Consider the following 18,247-nt stretch of genomic DNA (forward strand, 5'->3'; position numbering starts at 1 on the left):
TGCCAGTTCATGGGTTTTTGCCATGAATGAACCATGGTGGACAGGCAGGAGTAAAAGGAAATGAAACATGTAAAATTAAGCTTGTGAGTTGCTTTTTTTTTTTTTCTCCCTAAGTGTAACAAGGATTCAGCTATGAGAACTTAAAACAGCACAAGGACATAGGGATGGTAGCCAAAATAGTCTGTATTTACTTGCTTGGACTTCCCAGATAGGCTTGTAAACAACTTCTAGTTCACAAATTTTGTAGTCTGGGGACTTGCTAGCCACCTGACAAAAAGGAACACATGAACCCTAAACCCCATTACCTATTTTATTTTCCAGTCCAGGAAGTGATTAAAAAAAGGCTTCTGGTATCATGGTGCCCAATGGGCAGAAGACACAGTTATGCAGAGTTGCAAAATATCGTGAAGATAAGCTGCGCAAGTAACATCTGTCAAAGACCAACATGTTTTAGTTTCGACAGAGTCAGCTCAAAACAGGACACTGTTCAATTCTGTTTAGCAGACAGTTCTGAAAAAAGTAATTTTGTAAAGAAGCAAAAAGCAGGGAAGGGCTGTCCCTGAAGCCTTGCACATGTGTGTGTTGTATATTTGTACAAATAAAGGTGTCGCCTCATCAGCCTCAAAAAAAGGGAGCGATTCTACAGTATTGCCCACAGTACTGTTTTATTGCTATTGAAGCCTGTTGTACTTCAGACTAAAAGCTCTGTAAACTGTAGAAAGATTTTTACCATTTTAATAATTATGTTTGGATAGGAGTGTTATAGCATTCTTCCGAAGTCTTAATGAACACCATGTTTAATGAAGTAACCTGCTCAGATATTCAGTTTATTTATTTTTATGCACTTTTTAACAGAGGGGTTATAGGAGGATCTCAGCTAAACTTCCAGCTGTATGCTTTTGTAGCTTTGACGGGGAAACAGAAAACTAAATGCGTGTAGGATATGGCTTCCCTCTGTAACTGCTCAAAGGCCAGATTGGAGCATTCTGAAACTTGCAGTCTGGTGTCAATAACTCAAAATCTGTGTGGGGATGTAGCCCATCTCTAGAACTATTTATTAAAAAAAAAAAAAAAAAACAACCAAACACAAACCCCCACAAAAACCTAAAGGTTCGCTTCATTCTAAAAAGGCTTGAAAACACTCCAGGCAACAGCAGATCATTGCTTCTGATCATAGATGGATTTTTCAGCTCAGATGTTTGGTCTTATCTTTGAATAAATATATGGCGATCTTGTATTTTTGTTACCATGTACTTTGCATCAATAATGTAGCAAAAATTCCACAAGTTCTGTGCTACAATTCTTCTACTTATACTCTTAGGCTAAATACTACTATTCTTCAAACTATTGCAAGTATCCAATCAAAAATACTTTGCCCCTACTCCTCAGGCAATCACCGTCAAATCAATGGCATGGTAGCCTGTTCAAAATTTGATCGCATGTATTCTTTGTGAGTGTTAATAGCCCTAAAAGCTTTGCACCAGAGATGATTATAGCACTAGCTTTACCCATCTGCAAACACTATTACATATCTTTCAATAACAGTTTTCTACTGAAACATACAAATAGGAACCTGAACTACTGATGTCTTGTGACAGATTAAAAAAAGAGAAAACTTAAAAAGTTTTTTGCAGATGCATTTTGACCTAAAGTAATTTCTATACCTATATATCCTTATATGCATCTAATAGATAGAGAGAAATGTACAAAATATAAATATCAGAAGCATGATACTTATACTTAGGTGTCAGAAAGGGGCAGACGCCCCTTGCATTAATAAGCAGCTGCAAAACCCTTCTCTAATCTCCAGAAAACTTTCAAATAGAAAGCCTGTCACAGTCACCAAAGCTCTTCAGTGCAAGGATAGTGTGTTTGTCAAGTACAGTTAGGGCGTAAATTGTGAGGGAAGCTCTTCCAGTGGATTTTGCTTTAATACATGCTCAAAAGTGGCCTATTAGTATTGGCTGACTTCTTCAAATTCAGAGCTTGGCTGAAGCCTTCTCTGGATGTAAATTTTGCTGCTCTTTTGATTTACTAAGCTACCAAGAAGTACATTCCTCTCTCTCCCCAAATTAATACAATTTGTGAAGATTTGTGCATACCAAAGCTGCTTCACTTTCAGCCCAAGTAGGGCCAGTGTATACATCACCACAAGTAAATATATAAAGGTAAAAGTTACTTCATTTTATGCTCTAGGAGGGACAAGCATGAAGGCAGAGACACAAAAGGAAGGACCCTACCCTTTTTCTCATCACCTACACTCCCATTTCCAGCATACTGGGTATGTTGTTTAGTGCTAACTGAAATGCCATTAGAAGCAGCATGGCTCTAATCTTACCTAACTAAATTAAAAGCCTCTCTTGTGCAGATTACTACAAGTTACTGTGTTTTCATTATTGTATCAAATTTCCCCTTTTAAAAATCCCAAGGAAGGGCTTGAGGGATGAGAGCCTTATTTAATTACAAGGTGTTGTTTAGCTGTGGCAGTCACTCCAGCAAGAGGAGGCCACACAGACAGTGGCTGTTCTCACCACCTCCTCCTCCCAGGCCTCCAGAGGTTCTCTATCACAGGGCAGTTCAACATGAGTCCTGCCACTGCATTCACAAGCAGCCATGATCAGGATGGCAGACGTGGCTAAGGCCCTCGTGCAGATACCCTCCTGCTTCCAAAATGGTGGGAAATCCACCACAGAAACATGCTTTTTCGTCAATAAAAGCCTGCCCTACCTGTGTCTGGGAGCTGTGCCTGCAGGATAGCAAAGATCGCAATCCTCCTCCACTTCATCTTGCTTCTCCAGCAGTGGTGGGGAGCAGGAGGTCACAAGCAGGGAGAAGAAGGGGTTCCTCCACAGGCTTTGCTCGTCTGCCAACCCCACAGGAAGCTCTCCTCCTGTGAAGGCTTTCGGAGTCCACCTGCCGGCAGCAGCACCAAAGCAAGAGCCTTCCTCTGCCTCGCAGCCTCTGAGGTCTGGGTTTTACGCTCTTGGCATTGATGTCTGGGGTTTCCTTTTGTATTTTTTCTTTTTCTCTTTGCAAGATGGTTTTTGGTGGTTGGGGATTTTTTCAATTTGTCTGATGGTTCCTAGGTCATCCCAGTCAGCAGTTGCTGATTTCTACAAGGAACTCAGGAAACATATCTGGAATCAAATTTGTCTTGACTTTGAAATACTATATAAGTGTTTCCAGTGTGCAGTGTGGCATAAGTAGGAGTTCGAAATGTAAGTTCTAGTCACTCTTGAACAAGTAGCTGGCTAACATGGTAAAGGTGCAAAGTTTATTTCTAAATCTAGTTGAAATATGGCCTTACTGTGAGCACTGAAAATGGCTGACCGCTCAGGGCTGGAGTGGCCAGCATCAGGGAGAGTTGGACTGTGCCTATTCTTCTAGACAACATCCATGGGACATAAAACACCAGCAAAACTGGCCCTGCCTGGCTCATTTCAGTGGTACCTGACTATGAAATGGAGATACCTTTTGATGTGAACACACTGCATCTTTCTATTTTGAAAGGGTGTTAGTTGTGTGCAGAGCTCTGGAGCCATTTTGTCCTCTGAGCCATCGCAGCCTGTATGGAGGAGAGCCTGGGTCATCTCTGAGGGAGAACACAATGTGCATCTCCTCCTCACTTGGCTTGAAACAGAAAGCTTGGCAGCCCCTAGCTATCCATGCTACTCCTACCCTACTGAGTGGGTCATGGGATTCAACCTTCTTGCTGCTTGAAGCTGTCCTCTAGCAACAGATCCCGAGGCAGATCAGTGGACCCCAGGATCAGGCGGTTTGAAGGCCACTGCTGTCTAGGAGCTAACAAGGCTTTTCAGTCCCACGTTGTGGGCTTGTCCGTTAACACAGCCCTTGGAGCAACATAAAACAGAGCAGGTCTGCCCAGCAGCAGCCAAGCCTGGTTTCCTACAGGTCCACATTCTCCAACCAGGATGGTGACTGCAGTGCCTCCCATATTGCCCTAAGCCCCTGCCCACTTCTGTGTGGGGATTCATTTAGAGCAACAGAGGGGAAAAGAAACCCAGCATAATAAAAGAAAGAAAGGTGAAATCTGGAGATTTAGGATACTCGTCCTGAGAAGGTATTCAGCAGAAGCAATTTCTCCAGCAAAGTGTTAGGGCATTTATATGAGAAAAAATCATACCACTTGACACAGTGGTGCCAACTCTCACTTTTTAAAAAATCTCACATTATTGTGCTCTTTTCAAACGTGAACAAATATAAATTTTCACTTTTATTAACACAAATAGAAGGTACATTTTAGACAATGGTAAATTAGAAAGGCTTTAAAACATGACTTAGATGCACTTACAGCTCAGCTACCCACCATCAAAATACAACTGGTTCAATGGAAGATTGCAGTGTTTACAATAGTAGTACTATTAATACACTTCAGGATGAGAGCTTAGGCTGGGAGGAAGCACAAATATCTCAATGAATATATATATTTTTTTCCTATTTCTAATTCTAAGAAAAAGGAATGTGTATCCCCAGCAGGTACAGGAATGGGATTGGTGATAACTATTTCCCAGTAGTATGAAGACAACTGGTAGGGTAAGTTACTGTGCATTTAAGTAGTAAGAATTTATAATCTTTTGAAAGCAAATTAAATAGAAGTTCTTGGAAGAAGGAGACCAAGAAATTCATCACCTTGCTGTCTGGAGTACTGAAGGCTAAAACATTAATAAACCAGTATTACTCTTTTATTTAATAATTATTATATATTGTGCCAGGCAATACCAAAATTATTAGACACCAGTATTACTCAAACCTAGTGCCACATGCCATTCTGTAACACCTAGACAGTACTGCTGAGCTTCTGCTCTCCCCAGCCTTGAGGAGGGTTTCTTTTGTGGCTCTTCTACCCCAAAAGCTGCAAGAGAAGGTTGTATCACCTCTGAGTCACTGCCAGGCAGAAGGCAAAGCACAGAATGTGAAAACCGCCATGCACTGAACCTGAAAGAGGTGTTATTAGTCCCAGAGATGGCTGTGCTTGTGTATGAGTTCTATATTCCAGTGCAAGCCGGACAAAGCCCTTTCTATCCACTTCCCTGTGTAACAGAAAATTGGCTGAAATAAGGAATTAGTGAGAGGAAGAAGACCTCTGCTTCTACAGCACGCTCCCTAAATCTCACAGATGCCTTATCCAAAAGCTAAAATAGTATCATACTAGGTCTTGATATTTTTGGATAACAGTATTTTCAGAGGAACAAATGACACTGCTTATCACTATTCCACTGACTCGTCTCCTCCTGTTATTGATCATAGCTTCTCCCTCCAGCAGAAAACCAGCAAATTATCACTTTGAATAAAGAGTTGAGGCCAAAGGTAAGGAAAAGGAATGAAGAGCTGTGTAAGAAAGGGAGATTAACGGCAACAGTAGGCACACTGGGAGAACAGCAGTTAGGCCAGTGTATTTTGATGTCTAAATAGGGAATGGTCAGAGAAATAGAGTATATGCTCTACGCACCAATATGCCATTCTTTCTCTGGACACAAGAAATCCTGGAACAGCTCTAATGCAATGGGCTGATTCAACCCCAGAAGCATCCCGGTTTCATGCTTACCAGTCATGCTTCTACTATATTAAAAAAAAAAAAAAAAAAAGAAAAAAGAAAAAGACAGCAGAGCTTGCAGTTTTAACAGGAAATAAATGAAAACTGAAAAACCCACACCACAGTCAAGCTGAGCATTAAAAAATAACTACACACTGCCCTCTGGCTCATGTATTGCTATGACAGAAAGCTCGCCTGCAATCATCACCGCAGACTGCTGGGACTGAGAACAACTCAGTTACCGAAAGTTCTCCTAAGCCTATTTGATAAAGTTAGCACTTGCAGACAAAATTAATTCCTACATCACCTGAGGGAGGAGCTGGACAACTTTGAGATGGGAGAGTCCAGACAGACTGCAGAGTCTTGCCTCTGATCCAGCAGTGCCAGAACTAATTCAACAAGTATTAAAATCATTTTTGGAGCAGTTCAGATAATGGGTGATAAATAAGCAACAATTTTCTCTGGTGAGCAATCTGTTCACAAACATACTGTTCACGCAGTAGACTGACATCAAAAAAAGAAAGTCTGCTGGTTTTTTTGTAAGCCCACAATTTTTATTGACAAAATGTTGAGGACTGACAGTCCTACATTGCTTCACTGCATTTCAATGCACTGTAATGACTCACAGTGAAGCTTTGCTTTGGTGTAATTGGGTTCAACTGTGCTAATCACCTTGGAATGCGGCAATTAATACTTATTTAGTTATAATTGCTGCATTCCCAGAAGATTCATCCCTGCCCTGCACTTTGCCAGCATTGCAAATGGAGAGCTGGAAGGAAGATGATAGTGTCTAACTACAAGCCTTGATTTGCAGCTCCCAAAAGGGAAACAAGAGAAATTGGTCTTGCTACAACTGCTCCTCTCTGTGTATGAAAATACTACTTTTCCAAGGGAAAACTATTTGGCTGTCACTCTTCCTTGCAGCTGCATTATGCAAATAAAACCTTGCCACATCCAACAAGAAAAAAGCCACAAACAAACACCAGACACCTGTGCAGTATTGTAACGACAAACACAGCCAAGACTGTATCCTGCCTATGGGAAATGATAAACAGACCCTGATGTAATGTAAGAATTAATTCCTATTCATTATTTTGGTTTGCTTGTTGGGCTTGGGGTTGGTTTGTTTTTGTGGGGTTTTTTGTGACTAGCATTTACCTGTTCCCACTATGGTCTTAAAATTTTTAGTGGAACATGGGTTTTGGAAATCTGTAAAGCATATGTTAGTAGAAAGTCAAAATGTGCCCCCTCTGAACACTCAGGTTTGAGACTTCTGAATCTGTAATGTCCAGTTTTTTCCTCCCCAGTGAAACCTTTATGATCTGCTCTGGATTTTTTATTTGTTAAATGCACTGGAGAGACCACTGCTTATGTCATATCTTAAGAAGGAGGAAAAATGCTGTTTTCTCTTTAGGCAAGTCAAGCCACTTTCTCAATCATTAACGTTTTCACCTGTTAATTGCAGGTGAATTTCCATTATTACCTTACAGCATGTGTAGAAAAATTCTGTGACTTTACCACCAAACACACATTGAGGAAATGCTATTTTTAATTATAGAGCACCTTTAATATTTTCTTGCATTAGTTGTACTGAACTGAGCAGTAGGGTTAATGTCTTTCATGATTATAAAGTATTGCAAAGCCAGACTTTATGACCTGTGACAAGTATCTCCATTTATTTTCTTCCCCTCTCCAGCCCTAACACATACCTCTTCTTGTATTTTTCAAATGCTGATCTTGGGGAAAACTTAATTAAATTAACTGAAATTCATTTAAGCATTTAAAGCAAAACAAAAGTCCAATTCATGCTTGATTAGGCAACTGGTTTGGGCTAAATGAGAACACGAAAGAACTACACAAGGTTCTTATAATCATATACTGCAGGTTTTGTGCAATTATTTCTGTATTTCTTATACCTAAACAACTGTTCATTTCAACCTAGAAACAGTTATTTTTCCATTAGTGGGTGATATTTAATAGGTTCCATTGGCATAAAACATTATAGAAATACAAAGTATCTTCATTTTTTTCACTGAAATATTCATGCTTACATATGCAATTATGTATGTACTACCTAGTATTTCTTGAAAGCTTTTCCTCTGTGATTGCATGCACATACACACATCCTCCGCATGGCTTTGTCAAGTTATTCTGTGTTTGTGGCAACCAGAAGTATCTTGTTTTCAAAAAGGCATTCCTCTCATCTAAAAGTGCTGAGGTGATTTGTGAGTGTTCTACATGAATCCTACAAACTGGTATCTATTTACATTTTATAGATAAGGAAGGGTGGAATAAGGGAGCAAAATGAGTAAGGTTAAAATCCTGGTCAGTGGCAGTAGCAAAAATGTGTGAAGTAGTTCTAGGCTTGTATGGGTACATGGACAACATTACTGAGTTTGATGGAGAGACTCCCCTCTCTCAGAAGACCCACAGCAGTTGTTTTATCTGCCACCACATGTGTACCAACTCTTTTATTTAAACTGGAGAAATTATATGCAAAATGAAGCCAAAGCTGCAGGAATTGGAAGCAGAGAGTAGTGGGGAATTGTTAAGGCTTTTCTATCGAGGATATGAAAAGCTAGAGAAGATAATAATTCAGAACAAACACTACAGCTATCATGTTCTTTGAGTAAAAAGAAAACATTCAGATACTAACTGCGTGCCTAATCTCAGCCAACCAGAAGGCTCCAGGCAGCTCTGTAACCAGCATGATTCATGAAAATCTAATTTGTAAAAAGCATATATTGTGTACCTTAATAGACATGAACTAGATTTTTGTTTCCTCTCTTGAGCTCCCAACTGTCATTACATATATAGAAGCATTGTAGATTCAGACTACCTGTTTCAAACTAAATCCAACTAAGAAAATCTGACAAAAATCAAGTGTCCAACACTTAACACATTACCTAAGCCTTGTTTCCATAGAAAACCAGGCTATGGAGAACATTAACCACTACAACCAGAATGAATGAGTCTGATTTTATCTCTAATCTCAATACACTATAATATTCAACACAGAAACTCCAAAAAGGCCTCTAGATGCAAACTCTCTTAAGTCAAAAAGCCCTGGGAGCAACTCCAAGAGTTTTACATGAGAAGCTCATGGACTGAGCTTCCCAGCAGGGAAAATATAATTGCTGGGAAGCACCAAGGGCCACCATGGTCAGCCACACAGATACTACCCATTCCCACAGTACCTTGTCAAGAATAGGGGGCTGGGTGACAGCAACCAGGATCAGTCACAGTTGAGGCAGGTTTGAAGTCAGGTCAGTAGAACTAGGCAAGCAGCAAGAGCCTGAGCTCTATCACAGCTCCCATGCAAACAGGAAAAGCTTTTCCAGGCTCTACCTCATCACCCAAATACCTGCACATAGTCAGGAGTGGCCACCCAAACTATGGGAGAAGGGCTACAGGGCAACAAGAAGTCCAACAAGATTAATTAGCTGTTGGAAATTACAAATCAGAACCATGTGGTTTGGTTCAGCTAATAATAAGCCTAAGCATTGTCATGCTAACAAACACCCTCACTTCAGATTCTTACAGTAAGTAATGAGAGAAATATACACTATCAATCAAGTCTGGAGGTGGCTTCTCCCAGCTGATGTTCCAAGGCAATCTATACCTGTCTCCATTTCCTTTATTAGAGTTTCTTAATTTAAAAACCTTTAAATCATTTTCATGCATATCACTTCTGAGCACTTGGTAGCACAAAATGGTTACAAAAAAAAAAAAAGATGAATGCCTCTTTATTAGCAGCTAGCAGGCTGCTGTGTTTATGGAGGAAAGCATTCATAATGTAAAGCACTGTAGAAAAAGAATTTGTTTGTATCATGCCCTTGTCATATGCTTTTCCAGCACCTTTGAGTTATGATGAATTCAATAACCAATTTTCAGTATTATTTAACAATCAACCCGCATGTAAGTCTACAGCACCCTCTGGTGTTCAACAATAATATAGCAGGTTATTTGATTTTGAAACTCCTGATCGTGGTGTTATTCAGGAAAAGCCTGTGACAAATTAATCCATTAAGTTATGATTAATACTTTTTGTATTAATCTAACACTCTGGTTAAGATACCTCTATTTTATTATGAAGATCACAGATACAAAGTCAAATAGCTAAGAAATTCATTCCAGATAGAACTGAAAAAATGCTTCAACTAATAGCTGATGTACCTAAGCACTATTCTGTAATGATGTAGCATGTCACAAGAATCTACTGGGCACAAGTCTCACATTATAACACAATAAAGAAATAGGAAATCAAGGCATAGAAACACAAACACATCAATGAGCAAGACAAGTAGACAAATGAAAAACAGGACTATATCATTAGAGACAGGCTGAGATTATCTTAATTAGACTCCTAGCTAACAAACATCCTGTGACTTAGTGAGGTGCCTCAGTTTATTCCATATCTCAGATTCATAACCTCCTGGGTATGGAGGCTGACTTCCTTACTATTTAGAGTTCAGATAATGTCAAGCATACCATGGTAGAGGATACACATAGCCAAAATACTGATTCATTATTTACAGCTATGTTAATTTCTTATACTTGGCCTTCTCTAAGCTATACTATTATTTCTGGATATTAAGAAAAAAGGACACATGTTCAGAAGCAAATTCCTGAATAAGCCTAATACAACAAAGGTGAGCACAGCGAGAAGATGAGGAAAAATGGGATCAAAGCTGGTAACTTACCTTGAGTTTGTGATACTAACATTTATATGCCTGTTACTGAGGGAGGTGAAGAGAGATGTCCCATGTTCTGTGTAATTGATACCCTAGTCTGCTTTACATTCTACTTCTGCATACAAAAATCTCTTTATCCAAGTGTTCAGTGAGATGCAGAAATTCAACTACCTCAAAGAGTTCTTCCTTGATGAACCCTCAAATCCAGCCCTGTATGTGCAGCTTAACTATTTTGTTGTTCACCACTTTCCAAAAGAAATATTCGGTTGGGATCCTATCAGACTTAAAACATGAAGAGATTTGGATGATCTGAAACTGTTCCAATAAAATGTAGTACATTACAAAACTATTTAAGAATAATTGTTAACAAAAAAAGCCCCTCCACTCTGAATCAGACAAGACTTGGGAATTAGTACTAATGGGAACATCACATCTGACAAGACAACCAGAAATAAAGCCAGTTTTATTCTGTGACAAACCCTCAAAATAAAGCAATTCTTCTAAAGGTGTTGTACTGCTTTTGCATGACATAATTTTCTTTCCATAGCAGCTTGTTTGGAGTTACATTTTGAATTCATGATGAAAGTGCAGACAATCCACCAATGTTTCAGCTATTGTTTACACAATGTCAAGACCTTCTCCGCTTTTCTCCCCAACCTCCTAGTGAGTAGGCTGTGTGTATACAAGGAGTTCAGAGAGGACTTAGCTCGGAAAGCTGACCCCAACTGACCAAAGGGATATTCCAGACCATATGGCATCATGCTCAGCAGATAAAGCTGGGGGGAGAAGAAAGTAGGGGGGCTGTATTCCAAGTGATGGTGTTTGTCTTCCTAAGTAACTGTTAATGCGTGATGGAGCCCTCTTTCCTGGGTGTGGATGAACTCATCTGCCAATGATACAGTCATCTAGAAACACAGAAGGCCTAGCAGAAAGAAATAATCAAATAAGGCTTCCTTGTATTCATTTCCACAAACTCCACTGTTGCTATTTTATGTTCCATTTCACAGTATTAGATGCAGAAAAGAAAGTGAAGCATGAAAGTGCTTATACCATTCACAGAGGGAAAGCCACGTGCAATAGTTTTTATATGGTTTTACCATATAAACAGGTTTTATAGTTTTTAAATGGTTTTACCATTTATTCTAGTAAGCATGAAAGACTCCAGAGCAACAGTAAAACAAGAACTCTGAAAAAAGTGTGCTCAGGTGAAAGAGCATGAGGGAGGGAAATATTCTTGAACATGTAATAAATAACACATACCACCACTTGTCAAAAAAATACTTTAATTTTAATAAAAGCACAGCATCATCAATTTCACACATCAGAAGTTACAGAGTGACATGTAATGCATTCAAGTGGCCCCATGGTAAGAACTGAGCTCATACCAGCAGATCATTTGAGTTTCCACAATTGTTACATTTTATATAAAAACTATTTTCCAATTTCGCATTTAATGACAGTTATCTATTCAACATAAATTGTTTCCATATTGTAAGTTTCAAACAGCAGAACAGAATGGGTTTGATATAGTAACAAGTACCTTTCTGCTCCTTGCAGAGAAGGAAAACTTAATACATTACACCAAAAATACTTTCACAAATAATTCCAGCAAGTAGCAATACAATAACATTAACCTGATTTGATTATGATGAATTCCACTGTTCTATATATTGATCTGCCTCTAAGGAGTCTAAGTTCTCACATTCTTTACTCTGACAACTAGGTAATATTTGCTCATTGTAAAATCAACTTAGTTTTCATAATCACTTTTGAGTATTTGTGAACCTAGCACATGGTAGATTAGAGAGGAGGTAAAAAGATGTTAATTTATTTCTTTTTGTGGTTGTATGTGGCTTATTTTAACACAAAATTAATTATGCACACCTTTCATTTTCATTCTCTACAAGTCATGAACCATCTCTATCATACTGTATTGCTTAGTTCTCACTTTTGGGTTACTAACCAAAAATTGCTGTGTAAGGCTTCAAAGCCAAGAATCTGCTCATTTTTACTGCTGAGGGTAATAAAAGCTGATACGTTGCTATTTGATCAGGCTACCAAAGCTGAAGATTTCAGAATTATAATCAGAAAATGTTTACCCTTTACAGTATTTTTACTGAACTTACAAATCATTACACTTTTTATACTAAAGACAGATACTTTAGGTATTACCACACCCTGCTTCTATTAGAAACTCATGGCACATAACCACTGCCTGCTAAGAGTTACCAAGAACTTAATCCTGAAGTATACATAGAGTTTGTATAAACACAAGTCATATTTCATAGCACATTCAATATACGTAACAAAATAGAATAATGGCTCAAACAAGTGAATGCATTAGTGTACAAAGAAAATTATTAACAGAAATTGGAAACTCAGCATATCATTTGTCATTGTAATACAAGCAATGCTTTCCATTCCACAGTCAGCTGAGCCATCCTGTAGTACTTTTCCATAAAGATCTAACCTAAACTCGTATTAAAAACAAAATTGGAAATGCTCACAAACCACTATTCTTTAACTAATGCACTGAAAGATCTCGAACTAGACTAATCCTTTATTTTCCAGTAAACACAGCATTTCTGAAGGCAGACTGTCAGACAGATACCTTTCTAGAATCATGTCTAGTGAATAGTTATGACTTATGCACGAAGGTTTCTGAGTATGATTCGAGCTGTGCTAGTTAGTGAGAATTCACATTACTTCCAAAGGATTATACAAGCTCATTAACAATGCAAAGTGACTTTTTCCATTATTAATTCAGCTCTACAACACATTAAAAAATAAATCTTTCATGAAACAACTCAAGTAATTCATCTGTGTATCAGCATCAGCAAGGATCTTCTTCCACCAACAAGGAGTAAGAGTGAAACTGAATTGTGTAAGTGTTGACTGAGCTAAAATGTATTTGAAAGTTTTAAAGACTTATTTTTATGTAGACAATAAAACACTATTTCTCTATACCTGAATATTGTAATGATAGATTCAAAAGCATTTTTTAAAAAACATAAAGCAATATTGCTGCAATCCCATGAACACAGCTTCATAAGTGCTGAATAGTCTCACTACTTTTACCAAAACATCATCTGTCTTTCAATTAACTCAAAAAGGAGACAATGACTGCGCATTCTATAAGAGTCCTTCCTCCCAAGAGACTGTTTTTAAGCCAAGGAACAAGTGCAGTTAGCCATAGATAGTTCTTTAGATACTATACTTGATATTGTTAAGTAGGTGGATCCCTTATTCGAACATATCTTACAATTTCAGGCACTGCATCCAGTAGACTAGTTAGGGAAAATATATAAATCTGTATAAAAAAAAAGAGATAATATAAATTTGATACGCAGAATTTCTACAGGTTCTAAATATAATGAGAGTTAGTATGCAAAACCTCAGTACTTACTAGGGCTTGACATTGTAATATTCTTCTGGCGTCACAATTTTTAATCCACCAAAGTAGTCCAGGACCCAAATACAGGTGATGTTGAATTTGGCAAAGAACCAATTGTGATCCTTAGGCCAACTTTCCATCTCAGGGTGGCGACTGAATAATGCTTTTTTTGCTAAGCCTGCTTCTGAATCACTCACCTAAAAGATAACAACCACCAAAATATTACAGTAAGATACAGTCTTGTGAAGATAAATTTTAGCTACAAAAACACTGCTGATTGCAGTGTGCTCTTTTCAGCTCAGCCATGTCTTGTCCCAAAGGACTCACTACTGTGGCAGAGTCCTTCCAGATTCAACGGGGCATACCACTGTATGACACAAACTCCAAGGTGGTTGATTTTAATATTAAATCGAAAGGGTGCTTTTAAAGTAAGCATGAGTAAGGCAGTTCTTCATCAACGTAATAAATCTTTCAACAAATCACAAAACAGAGAAGTATGGATACTTGCTGAATTATTACAATGCAATGTTTTAGGTGTAATTTTACCTCCTATGCACCTGCTCAGACACACACACAGACCCAACCATGTTCAGACATGTGCAAACACATGCATACACACATACACAAATAGGATGATAGGACAGAATCTACAGAGAAGGGAAGCTGAATTGTGTGGTGGCACTTAATATCCAATGCGCAAATGTTTAAAGGGTTAAATCAGCAACTTAGAGCTCTGAGTATGCTACAAAAGGAACTAATTGAAATAAATCACCCTGTTATTGATGAGGAGCTTGCAAAAGCAATTAAAGGATTGCTGGAGTGTAATGTACAAATATCTGAGGTGTGAAAACAACAGAGCTCCTGCAAATATCAAGTGGTAACTTCATTTTTCTCACACCAACTATGACAAGCCTTCTCGTATTGTGGCACATAACATCTCTTCATATACTTTCACACAGAAATTCTAATCTTTCCTTTCTCCGTCCACTAAACCATACTATTTCATGCACATATTGTTATCCAGTGTCAACTTTCAGCTACTTACCTTTACAACATTGCCACTGAAGATGATGTGGGCACAGAGGGGATTCTGGGGATCATATTTGTGCTTCTTGCAGTAAGGAGTCTGTGCCAAAGACACAGTCAAGGAGGCTTTTGAATTGATCTGAAATGTAAGCAGTAAAATAAGGTTTACATGCTTTTGCAAGAAAAATGTCATACCCATCCTATTTTCAGAATTTTGTACTTTAGTAAGTTCAATATTACTGATGAAAAGAACAAAGCTGTTGTCACCTTTTCCTAATTACATATGAAGGCCTTACTTAGATGAATTTTGAATGTGAAAGAAAGCCCAGTGCTCAAGTTTGTTACCATAAAACACAAACCTCACAAAACAGCACTCCCTAAAACAGTGAATTCAATATGCAGTCTAGATATGTCACATTCAAATGATGACATTGCCCAGAGAAGCTGTGGCTGCCTCATCCCTGGCAATGTTCAAGGCCAGGCTGCATGGGGCTTGGAGGAACCTTGTCTAGTGGAAGCTGTCTCTGCCCTTGGCAGGGAGTTGGAACTAGATGAACTTTAAGGTCCCTTCCAACTCAAACCAGTCTGTGATTCTATGATGTATTCCAATTTACATAGACACAGCACAGTACAGAAGACAAGGACATACAGTGAACTTCATTAGTAGAAGGATAAAGGGTTACTAAAAAGGTAACTGAGTTTCATAACTGTTGATAAAATTAGTTAAAACAAAAACAAACATACAAACACCCTCCCCCCCCCCCCCAATCAAAACAAGCCTCTCTGCTGCCTGGTCAGGTCTTTTGACATTTAAATGAATTGTTAAAGGCAGGTTTAAAAAATCCTGTGTATTTAAGATACCAAATTTGAAGAATTAAATAATCTGTACCTGATTGATTTACAAAAACTGATTTGGCAAACACAGCTTGACAAGTAGTGGTGCAAAACAGGATTGCCTACCTCAGAATGTCAAATACAAATATCCCAGAAAAGAAAGCTCATGTGCTTTGAGTTTCCTTAAAAAAGCTCCTCTCAAAAAAACCCCCAAAAAACAACAAACAAAAAACCTCAAAACCCATCCAAAAAGTCATCTGAACACTACGCAGAGCCCTGCTGAACTGATGGAAAGGGAGCAACCACCTGATAGATAGGAAGCTGCTTAACTACAAAAAAAGCTGACTCATGATTATTCAGCACCATCTCCCTCACACATGACTATCACAGTCAAATATTTCTGCCCTCTAACAGCAGAACAAGGATCTATTGAAGAGCCTTCCAAAAGAAAATGTTCATTAGCAGTTTATACCATGATTTTTATGTTATTCTGGGATAGAGAAGAAGACACTACACATGATAAGTTAGGCTTTCTACAGCACTAAAATGCATAAACTATTTCAATGTAACAAACTAAAACCTGACAGTGAACAGACAAAAAAGTTTACAGTAAAATAAAGTCTAAAATTTACGTTATTTTTGTGTTTATTTCACTAACACTGTAATAGTTGCTGGAACAGCAATTAAAAAAATCCACTTAAGGACACACACAATCACTATTTCCCTACCTCTGTAGCCAACTCTCTTGACTTCATCCAAGTGACAGATCTGAGATAAGGCCAATTACAGTCAGAGCCTCATCACACTTCCCATCATGTGCCTGCCTTTGCAATTTGCTCCAGAGATCTAGTTACTACTCTTTCAACAGCCTGTATAAGAGCTCTCTTCGCTCAAGTCCCACACTGCCTATTTACAGTTGTTTTGTTATTTTTCTGACATCCTCCATTTAAATATTCTGTAGCCCCTCATACCAGGATGGTGCTCAACAATTTCTCAGACCATGATCAGTAGGAACTTCTTAGGAGGACTGTTCAGCCTGGCCAAGAGAAGGGTCTGGAGAGACCTCATAGCAGCCTTCCAGTACTTAAAGGAGGCTTGTAAGAAATCTGGAGAGGGATTTTTAACAAGAGCATAGTGACAGGACAAGGGGGAATGCCTTCAAACTGACAGAAGAGCCATTTTAATTAGACATTAGGAGGAAGTTCTTTACTACAAGGGAGGTGAGGCGCTGGCACAGGTTGCCCAGAGAAGCTGTGGCTGCCTCATCCCTGGCAGTGTTCAAGGCCAGGTTGGACGGGGCTTGGAGCAACCTGGTCTAGTGGCTCGTGGCAGGGCGGTTGGAACTGGACGAGCTTTAAGGTCCCTTCCAACCCAAACCATTTTATGATTCTATGATGATTCTATGACTACTAAACATCAACACAGGCAGCACTGCTCATGCTCAGATGCTGTAGGGCCAATAATTGTTCCCAGGGCTCAAAAATGAGGTGACATTCACGGAAAGGGCAGCTAGCAGCACCATTATATTGCCTTCTGTAAACGCTGGTGTAAACCCTGACTCCTATAAAAGAAATTCCACTCACCATTTGGTTCACTGCGTTTGCAACCTGCACACTTGTAAGCTTTAGGTCTCCTTTATTGCAGTCACTATTTCTATCTAGGGCTTGCATACACTAGGTCAGACCTGATTTTGTAGGGACACTTTGTCCTTCCCCGCCCGCCCGGCAGCTCCTGCTCACCTCCAGGTCCTGCACGGAGATCTCCATGTCAGTCAGGTAGAAGTAGGGGACGCCGCTGCCGCTGAGCGGCTCGGGGGGCCCGTCGCTGAGGGAGAAAATGTTGGCGAAGGGGTAGCCACGCAGACCCTCCTGCGCAGAGAGCGTGGCCACTGCGCCCCAGTCGCAGGTGTGCAGCACGAAGCGCGCCATGCGTGCCGCATCCTCCGGCTGCGGGATGGCCCCGTCGGCCGTCGGCGGCAACAACAGCAGCAGCACCGCCGCGGCGCTGAGGAGCTGAAACCCAAACATGCCACACCGACTACCATCCACTACCAGCTACCCCCCCCTCGGGCCCTGACCCCCGCGGAAGAGGGGAGGAGGGCCCACGGCGCTCCGCCAATCGGAACAACCCTTCCCGCTCTCCTTCACCCATTGGGTGAGAGCTCGCCGGGGACAACCTTGTGAGTGGAAAATTAGTCTGTCGGCTGTCAGCCAATGGATTCGCCCTTCTCAGCCAATAAGAGCTGCGAGGGGGCGGGACAACCCCCACAGCTGCACTCGGTTGTAAACATCTCGGACAGCCCTGCCTCTCCAGGAGGAGGAGAAAGGGCGGAGCCAGTGGTAGCCCAGCAGCCAATGAAAGACCTCTTCGCAACTCTCTGCCAATCATATTCCGCGGCGCGTGTAGCCGATGTGGATGGTCGGTGGGTTGAGGGGGGTGCTGTGCGGGTGCGAGGTGGAGTCGGTAGCGGTTCCCGTTCTGGGACTGCGGGGTGGTAGCCCCTTGCTCGCAGCTGGCCTGTCTGGCAAAGTGTGCGTGACCTACCCGACGTGGACTATGGCGGCAGCGCAGTGCCCAGCAGCAGCTGTTCCCTGACATGACACCCCTGTTTGTCTGACGGAGGTTGTGTGTGCCTCAGATCTGAAGTGGGGTTGTGGAACCATCGGCCCCACCGCCCCTTGGTACTAAGTTTCAGAGGCTGGGGTTGTGGAACCATCGGCCCCACTGCCTCTTGGTACAAAGTCA

At 40.2% G+C, this 18,247-nt stretch overlaps 2 protein-coding genes across 4 annotated transcripts in view; both read right to left on the bottom strand.

The window, feature by feature from the left end:
* CD247 (CD247 molecule) overlaps nt 1-2,861 on the bottom strand; it is a 51,595-nt gene extending 48,734 nt beyond the window's left edge. For both annotated transcript variants that reach the window (XM_080614040.1, XM_080614039.1), the window contains exon 1: nt 2,728-2,861. In XM_080614040.1, the coding sequence (XP_080470166.1) occupies nt 2,728-2,785 (58 nt within the window). In that variant the 5' untranslated portion in view covers nt 2,786-2,861. The remainder of the gene's footprint in view (nt 1-2,727) is intronic.
* Nucleotides 2,862-11,514: 8,653 nt separating this feature from the next.
* On the bottom strand, nt 11,515-17,676 carry CREG1 (cellular repressor of E1A stimulated genes 1; the record flags this gene model as incomplete). Of its 2 annotated transcripts, XM_080612110.1 has the most annotated exons (4): nt 17,242-17,670; nt 14,688-14,807; nt 13,655-13,839; nt 11,515-13,558 (listed from the first exon to the last, which is right to left on the bottom strand). In XM_080612110.1, coding segments are annotated over exons 1-4 (594 nt in total). In that variant the 5' UTR covers nt 17,530-17,670. The 2 variants fall into 2 exon arrangements, with proteins under 2 accessions (XP_080468236.1, XP_080468237.1); XM_080612111.1 differs by lacking the exon at nt 11,515-13,558 and having other exon boundaries at nt 13,654-13,839; nt 17,242-17,676.
* Nucleotides 17,677-18,247: the final 571 nt, after the last annotated feature.

Source organism: Psittacula echo, assembly GCF_963264785.1.
Source record: "Psittacula echo genome assembly, chromosome: 3".
In the NCBI taxonomy this organism is placed as follows: Eukaryota; Metazoa; Chordata; class Aves; order Psittaciformes; family Psittacidae; genus Psittacula; species Psittacula echo.